General features: G+C 38.1%; 1 protein-coding gene across 1 annotated transcript; it reads right to left on the reverse strand.

Moving 5' to 3' along the window:
- Positions 1-802: 802 nt before the first annotated feature.
- LOC113925069 (60S ribosomal protein L32-like) lies at positions 803-1,225 on the reverse strand. The gene has a single exon (XM_035726279.1). It carries the CDS (start codon positions 1,208-1,210, stop codon positions 803-805), a length of 408 nt encoding a protein of 135 aa, XP_035582172.1. The 5' UTR covers positions 1,211-1,225.
- Positions 1,226-9,048: the final 7,823 nt, after the last annotated feature.

Raw genomic sequence — 9,048 nt, forward strand, 5'->3', positions numbered from 1 at the left:
AACCTACCAAGTTACCCAGAAGTGGTGATTTTTAAGAAGAAATTTGAAAATTTCCTTTGGTAAATATGAAGAAGCATTGCCCAGACCCCCTCCAAAGAAAGTCATGCTGCTCATTTTATGGTGTGTGTGAATGTCAGACAACCTGAATTGTCAGCTCCTTCACAGTCTGCCTCAGCTGCAGAGAATCACCTCACTCAAGTTCATGCCCTTCCTGAGGCAGCCCACATAGAGTAACTGATTGGAAAAGGAATATAAAGGCCAGCCATTTCAATTTGATGTGGGACACTCTGATGGTCCCACTTACCCAAGAGTTTCCATTGTGTTTGGCCAAGGTTTGTTGGCCCTCCATTGCAGTTTGACTTCTTTCTATGTCCAGTCTTGCTCCCTCCCCTTTTCTTCAAAGATCTTGATCCTTTTTTTATTATTATTATGTTAATCACCATACATTACATCATTAGTTTTTATGTAGTGTTCCATGATTCATTGTTTGTGTATAACACCCAGAGTTCCATGCAGAACGTGCCCTCTTTAATACCCATCACCAGGCTAACCCATCCCCCCAACCCCCCTCTCCTCTAGAACCCTCAGTTTGTTTTTCAGAGTCCATAGTCTCTCATGGTTTGTCTCCCCCTCCGATTTCCCCCCCTTCGTTCTTCCCCTCCAAAGATCTTGATCCTTAATAAATATCTTGTGCCATTAACTCCATCTCATCATTACCTTCCTGGTAATTCAATCTGGGACATTTTTTTTTTTTAGGTTTTATGGTTTTATTAACACAAATATGATGTGCACAACAAGCTGTCTATTCATTTTCTTCGCTGGGCAGCCTGGCGTTGGGATTGGTGACTCGGATTGCCAGCTGGGCTGCTCTTTCCACAATAGCTTTGCGGTTCTTGGAGGAGACAATGTGAGCAATCTCTGCACAGTAAGATTTGTTGCACATCAGCAGCACTTCAAGCTCCTTAACGTTGTGGACTAGGAACTTCCAGAAGCCACTGGGCAACATGTGCTTTGTTTTCTTGTTGCTCCCGTAACCAATGTTGGGCATCAAGATCTGGCCCTTGAATCTTCTATGCACCCTATTGTCAATGCCTCTGGGTTTCCGCCAGTTGCGCTTAATTTTGACATAGCGGTCTGACTGGTGCCAGATGAACTTCTTGGTCCTCTTTTTAATGATCTTGGGCTTCGCCAGAGGTCTGAGGGCAGCCATGATGCCCAGTAACAGATGGCGGCCACCTCCACAGGCAGCGCCGAGAAAGAGAGCCAATCTGGGACATTTCTGAATTGAAATGATGTTGGAAAGAATTAATGATAATGATAAATTGATGATGATAATCATGAGTCCTTCCTATCTCTAGTAATTGATTCTAGGATTGCTTTGCAATCATAGACCAAGATATCCAGAATGGTGGCATTTTATGACCCTTGGTAAAAAGTAGATACGAGAGATTTCAGAGAAAGAGGTTCCCACATATCTAATGGCAGGGGGACCAAAAGCCCAAAACAAACAAATGAGGAAAAACATAAACTCTGGAAAGTTCAAAGGCTAAATCTGTGAATGGATTGACTTTTATTCAAACATTTGCTATCCTAGGGAACAATCCTTGACAAAGTAAAAATTCAATAGTACTTGACTCCTCAAACCTTCTAATCATTGTTCTGTTGATCCAGACTACCCTAACTAGATGTTTACCAAAAGGAAAAAAATATAAAGATGATCTTATCTCAGATTCTCTGTACTGCTTCACTTAGGGCTTACAGTTCATTTTATGAAGAAGCAAAATTAAAATTTTAGATAATTATTAATCTGACACTTGAATGTATCTTATGGATGAAAAGGGATTTCTTTCCTTGACCTTTAAACATGCTTTTATCTAAGACAGAGTATGAAACAAAGTTCACATCCATGATTTAGTCAGAACATCTGTTCTCTGGTGGCCTTGTTTAAGGCAACCTTAAAAGAGAGGGGCGGGGGGAGAAAGGAAGAGAGTGGGAGAGGAAGCACTGATGGGCAATTACCTGTCTGCATTTCTTAGCTAAGGTAAATTTCCCAGGGAACACAGAAAGAGGTTGGCCAGTAGTCCTTAACATGAATAAAGGACAATGGGATGTTAGTAGATCTTAAGTACCACAGACTTTTTTTTTTTGAAGATTTTATTTATTTGACAGAGACACAGCGAGAGCAGGAACACAAGCAGGGGTAGTGGGAGAAGGAGAAGCAGGCTTCCTGTGGAGCAGGGAGCCCGATGTGGGGCTCGATCCCAGTACCCTGGGACCATGACCTGAGCCAAAGGCAGACGCTTAACGACTGAGCCACCCAGGCGCCCAAGTACCACAGACTTTTAGAGACGATTTCATAATCTCTACAAGTATGTTGCCATTAATCTTGCCTTCTTAATATGCAGTCTATAATAGACAACTGTCATGTTCTTTTCTGTGGAAAATCATGTATCCATCCAACCCAAGCAAAATCAGACTGCTTTAGGAAATGTAAAATTCAATTGACTAGCACATTTCAGACTAAATATAGTTACTTGCTCTTTATTTCCTTCACTTGTTAAGTTTACAATTCACATTTGGGTATTTTCTCCTTAGAAATCCCACTTTGTTAGTGGTCTCTGGAGCCTGGATCTATTTTGTTTACTTTCTTGGACTTATTCCAATGCTTTGTTCTGAGAAATCATGGTCACTTTTTCTCAAAGCACCTGAAAGTTAACTTGCTATCATCCATCCACAGTTGCACCTTTGATCTTTGGAGACTTCTTAAATTGCTATCCAATTACAAGTGTAGCTGTATATTTCAGCTGTCAGTGCCACCCTGCATGGAATCTCTTTCCCTCAATTTTGCTGTCTTTTTACTAAATTCTTCTATGTTGTAACATTTTTAATAATAAATTGTATTCACTTGGATTCTTTAAAGATACTCCTAGGTCTTCATAACATATTGACAAATTATTAGCCATTCCTTTCATCCTACTGAAGAATTGTGCTGCTGTCATTTCAACCCACAAGATGCACTCTTTGGAATCAGAATCTTAGCAAGGGCCTCCACATAAGAATACTGGCACAGTTGCTGTATTAAAGATGGTGAAATTTTAGGGTGTCATCTTTATAAGAAAAAAATGGCGCTTCGATTCTAAGGTATTTGTGCTGTAGTCTGCCTATATATATAAGGGAGAAAAAGAGGAAAAATTCTAGTTTGAATTCTGTATTTTCTATGCTGTATGCATGCGTGTGTGTGTGTGTGTGTGTGTGTGTGTGTGTGTGTGTAAACCTGTGAAAATGTAATCAGAATCCTTACTTCAACAGTAAATTTGAGTTGAACAGTCTTCATGGCCCTTCTTTTAACAAAACATATTTACAGTTCCAAAAGCCACATGGTTGCTTTAGAAAATTCTCAACCACTGAATTGGCTCCTCTCCACACAAAGCTGTTACTGGGGTTTCTATTTCCTGTCCACTCAACCTTCCCTTTTAACAGCAGGAGGGCACAGCCTCTCCGGCTCCCCTCTGGCTCCGACTCTCTTCTGAAGAGGCATATTCAACCAGGAACTCTTCATCATAACCACCCTAATCGTATTTCAGGACTAAGTGGAAGATGTTTTGGTTTTCCATGTACTGTACATACTTTAATTGATATTTTCTTCTGACAGCCAGGTGCTGCTGACTCTTTGAAGAACATGACATTTAAAGGGTTAGTGTAATTTTCCAATTTTTTTTTAATTTTTATTTTTTTAGCTCACCTTCTCTCCCATAGCAAAATTGGGCTTTGGAATTACTTGCTGGACTTCTCGCTGCCTGGCTGCCTAATTTAACTTATTTGGTTAACTATTTTTTGTTTTGTTTTGTTTTAAATCTGGTTGTTAGCAGACAGAAGGGCTACACCATGTTAATGAGGCCAAAAGCAATGACTCATCCTGTGTCTGGAAGTGCTGATTTACCCTCACGGGATTGAGAGAAAAAAACCTCTTTAATCAAGATGAGATGATCAGCCTTGCTGCCATGGAGATAGAATGCATGTTTTCAGAGGTAGGCAGAACTGGATGGCACTCAGCATTCCCCTGGGGAGAAAGACACCGGTGCCAGAAACTCCATTCTGCTCCCAGGCAATTTCAGGAACCTATTGCTTACCATGATGATGGTTCTTAATTATGAATCACAGCAGTATTAGGTCAGGCATGTCTGGAGAGCTGTTGTTTTAGCCTTACCCTTCTTAAATTTTGCCTGAGTAAAGTTCATTACAGTGTTATTTTCTGGACTCTTATTTTTTTAAGTGACTTATTAGTAAAGTTCCTTTTTTTGTTGAGAAGAGAGTACCTGCCAACTCAAAGCTGTTTGGTTTTATTTTATATTTGTATTTATTTTTATTGAATTATAGTTGACATACAATGTTACATTAGTTTCAGGTGTATGACATAGTGATTTGATAACTTTATTTATTTATTTTTAAAGATTTTATTTATCTGTTTGACAGAGAGAGAGACAGCAAGAGAGGGAACACAAGCAGGGGGAGAGGGAGAGGGAGAAGCAGGCTTCCCACAGAGCAGGGAGTCCAATGCGGGGCTCGATCCCCAGGACCCTGGGATCATGGCCTGAGCCGAAGGCAGACGCTTAATGACTGAGCCACCCAGGCGCCCCTGACAACTTTATATATTGTGCTATGCTCACCACAAATGCAGCTATTCTCTGTCACCATACAGTGCTATGACAATACTATTTACTATACCCCCTCTGCTGTATCTTTCATTCCTGTGGCTTAATCAACCCATGACTTGATGCCGGCTCCCCATTCGCATTCCTCTTCCATTTTTCCCCAACTTCCCTCTGGCAAGCACCAATTTGTTCTCTGTATTTATGGACCTGTTTCTACTTTGTGTTTTGTTTTGTTTTTTTTTTTTTTTTAGATTCCACACATAAATGAAATCATATGGTATTTTTCTCTTTCTCTCTTTCTTCACTTAGCATAATACACTGGAGGTCCACTCATGTTGCTGCAAATGGCAATATCTCATTCCTTTTTCATGGTGGAGTAATAACCCATTATTTGTATGTATTTGTGTGCATGTGAGTGGATATGTATGTGTGTGCATGTATACACACACCACAACTTCTTTATTCCTCTGACACTGGGCACTCATGTTGCTTTCGTATCTTGCCTGTTATAAATAATGCTGCTGTAAACATAGGGGCGTATCTATCTTTTCAAGTTAGGGGTTTTGTTTTCTTTGGGTAAATACTCTGTAGTGGAATTACCGGACCATAGGGTAATTTTATTTTTAATTTTTTGAGAAGACTCCATGCAGTTTTCCACCGTTGCTGTACCAATTTACACTCCCACAAACAGCGTATAAGGGCTCCTTTTCCTCCACATCCTTGCCAACACTTGTTATTTCTTGTCTTTTTGATTCTACCCATTCTGACAGATGTCATTGTGGTTTTGATTTGCATTTCCCTGATGCTGAGTGATGTTAAGCATCTTTTCATGTGTCTGTTTACCATCTGTATGTCTCCTCTGGAAAAATGTCTATTTAGGTCCTCTGCCCATTTTTTAATTGAATTGTCTGGGTTTTTTTTTTTGGTGTTGAGTTGTATAGTTTCATTGTATATTTTGGATATTAACTCCTTATTGGATAAATTATTTGCTAATATCTTCTCCCATTCAAAAGTACAGCCCTACAAAAAGTAGGTTGACTTTTCATTTTGTTGATGATTTCCTTTGCTGTATAAAAGCTTTTTATTTTGATGTCGGCCCAATAGTTTACTTTTGCTTTTGTTTCCCTTGCCTGAGAAGACATATCTAGAAAAATGTTGCTATGGCTGATATCAAAGAGATTACTGCCTATGTTTTCCTCTAGGAATTTTATGGTTTCAGGTCTTTCATCCATTTTGAGTTTGTTTTATATGGTGTTAGAAAGTTGTCCAGTGTCATTCTCTCTTCTCTCCTAGCTGTCTAGTTTTCCTAGCACCATTTATTGAAGGGACTGTCTTTTCCTGTTTGTGTATTTTTGCCTTCATCATAGATTAATTGAGCACATAAGTATGGGTTTATTTCTGGGCTCTCTACTCTGTTCCATTGATGTATCTATTTTTGAGCCAGTACCACACTGTTTTAACTACTACAGCTTTGTAGTATATCTTGAAATCTGGGATTGTAATGCCTTCAGCTTTGTACTTTCTTAAGATTGCTTTGGCTATTCAGGGTCTTTTGTGGTTCCATACAAATTTTAGTATTATTTGTTCTAGTTCTGTGAAAAATGCTGTTGGTATTTTGATAGGAATTGCATTAAATCTGTAGATTGCTTTGGGTAGTATGGACATTTTAATGATATTCCAACTTATGAACATGGGATATCTTTCCATTTGTGTTGTCTTCAATTTTTTTCATTGATGTTTTATAGTTTTCAGAATACAAGTCTTTCCCCTCTTGGTTAAGCTTATTCCTAGATATTTTCTTATTTTTGGTGCAATTATAAATGGGATTGTTTTCTTAATTTCTCTTTCTGTTACTTCATTATTAGTATATAGAAGTGCAAGAGATTTCTGTATATTAGTTTTGTACCCTGCAATCTTACTGAATTTATTTATCAGCTCTAATAATTCTTTGGTAGAGTACTTAGGGTTCTCTATAGATAGTATCCTGTCATCTGAAAATAGTGACAGTTTTACTTCGGTCTTACCAGTTTGGTTGTCTTTTCTATACCTTCTAGTACTCTGCTGACTGAAAGTAGCCAGGGGTGAGCATTCTTGTCTTCTTCCTCATGTTGGAGGAAAAGCTCTCAGTTTTGCCCCTTTTAGGATGATATTAGTTGTAGGGTTTTCATATAAGGTCTTTATTATGTTGAGGTATGTTCCCTCTAAAATTTTTGTTGAGAGTTCTTATCATGAATAAATATTGTATTTTGTCAAATTCTGTTTCTGCATTTATTGAGATGGTCGTATGTTTTTAATCTTTTTTCTTACTTGATGTGTCACAGTGATTGATTTGCAAATATTGGACAACACTTGCATTCCTGGAATAAATCCTATCTGATTGTTTGAATGATTTTTAAAAAATATCATTGAATTCGGGGTGCCTGGGTGGCTCAGTTGGTTAAGCGACTGCCTTCGGCTCAGGTCATGATCCTGGAGTCCCGGGATCGAGTCCCGCATCGGGCTCCCTGCTCAGCAGGGAGTCTGCTTCTCCCTCTGACCCTCCCCCCCCATGCTTTCTCTATCTCATTCTCTCTCTCAAATAAATAAAATCTTTAAAAAAATATTGTTGAATTCTGTTTGCTAATATTTTGCTGAGGATTTTTGCATCTATGTTCATTGGAGAAATTGACCTTCAGTTTTCTTTTTCTTTCTTTTTTGTTTTTGGTAGTATCTTTGTCTAGTTTTAGTATCAGAGTAATGATGGCTTCATGTAATGTACTTGGAAGCTTTCCTTCCTCTTCTATTTTTTGGAATTGTTTCAGGAGATAGATATTAACTCTTTTTTATTTTTTAAAAATATTTATTTGGGGGGGGGGAGAGAATATGTATTAGCAGGGGCAGTAGTAGAGGGAGAGAAGAGAGAGAGAATCCCAAGCAGACTCTGTGCCAAGCCCAGAGCCTGAGGTAGGGCTCGATCCCACGACTCCAACACCATGACCTGAGCTGAAACTAAGAGTCAGATGCTTAACTGACTGAGCCATCCAGGCACCCCTTAACTCTTTTTTAAATGTTTGGTAGAATTCACCTGTGAATCCATCTGCTCCTGGACTTTTGTTTGTTAGAAGTTTTTAAATTACCAATTCAGTGTTGTTACTAGTAATTGGATTGTTCAGATTCTCTAGTTCTTCCTGATTCAGTTTTGGAAGATTGTATGTTTCTAGGAATTTATCCATTTCTTCTAGGTTGTACAATTTGTTAATGTATAATTCTTCATAGTAGGCTCTTAGAATCCATTATATCTCTATGGTGTTAGTTGTTACTTCTCTTCTTTCATTTTTTATTTAATTATTTGGGTACTTTCTCTTTTTTTTTCTTGGTGAGTATGGTGAAAGGTTACCATTCTTTTTTTTTTTTTTAAAGATCTTATTTATTTTTTTTGACAGAGACTCAGGGAGAGAGGGAATACAAGCAGGGGGAGTGGGAGAGGGAGAAGAAGGCTTCCCACGGGGCTCGATCCCAGGACTCTGGGATCATGACCTGAGCTGAGGGCAGATGCTTAACAACTGAGCCACCCAGGTGCCCCAAGGTTTACCATTCTTTTTTTATCCTTTCAAAGAACTAGGTCTTGGTTTAATTGATATTTTCTATTCCCAGTCTCTATTTCATTTATTTCTGCTTTGATCTTTATTATTTCCTTCCTTCTACTAACTTTGGGCTTTGATTGGTCTTTTTCTAATTCCTTTAGGTGTAAGATTAGATTATTTGAGATTCTTTTCTTGTTCTTTGAGATAGGCCTGTATCACCATAAATTTGTTTTAGAACAGCTTTTGTTGCATCCGAAGGATTTTGAACCATTGTGTTTTTATTTTAATGTGTCTCCATGTATTTTTTGATTTGCTCTTTGGTATTTTTCATTTGCCTATTGGTTGTTTAGTAGCATGTTGTTTAGTCTCCACCTGTTCGTGTTTTTTCTAGATTTTTCCTTTATTTCTAGTTTCATACCATCATTGTCAGAAAAGATGCTCCATATTATTTCAATCTTCTTAAATTTATTGATACTTATTTTGAAATATGCGCTCTATCCTGGAGAATGTTCCATGTGCACTTGAAAAGAATGTGTATTCTGTTGTCTTTAGATGGGATGTTCTTTATATATCTGTTAAGTCCATCTGGTCTAATGCATCATTCAAAGGTACTGTTTATTTACTAATTTTCTGCCTGGATGATATATCCATTGATATAGGTGGGGTATTAAAGTCTCCTACTATTATTGTATTACCATTAGTCTCTCTCTTTATGTGTTAATGTTGGCTTTATGCATTTAGGTGCTCCAATGTTGGGTACATAGATATTTCATGTATTATATCCTTTTGTTGGATTGACCCCTTTATCATTATGCAATGTCCTTCTTCATCTC

This window comes from Zalophus californianus, chromosome 2 (assembly GCF_009762305.2).
Source record: "Zalophus californianus isolate mZalCal1 chromosome 2, mZalCal1.pri.v2, whole genome shotgun sequence".
Lineage (NCBI taxonomy): Eukaryota > Metazoa > Chordata > Mammalia > Carnivora > Otariidae > Zalophus > Zalophus californianus.

Coding starts and splice junctions, on each gene's coding strand:
- LOC113925069 (XM_035726279.1), bottom strand. CDS start 1,210: ATGGCTGCCCTCAGACCTCTGGCGAAGCCCAAGATCATTAAAAAGAGG.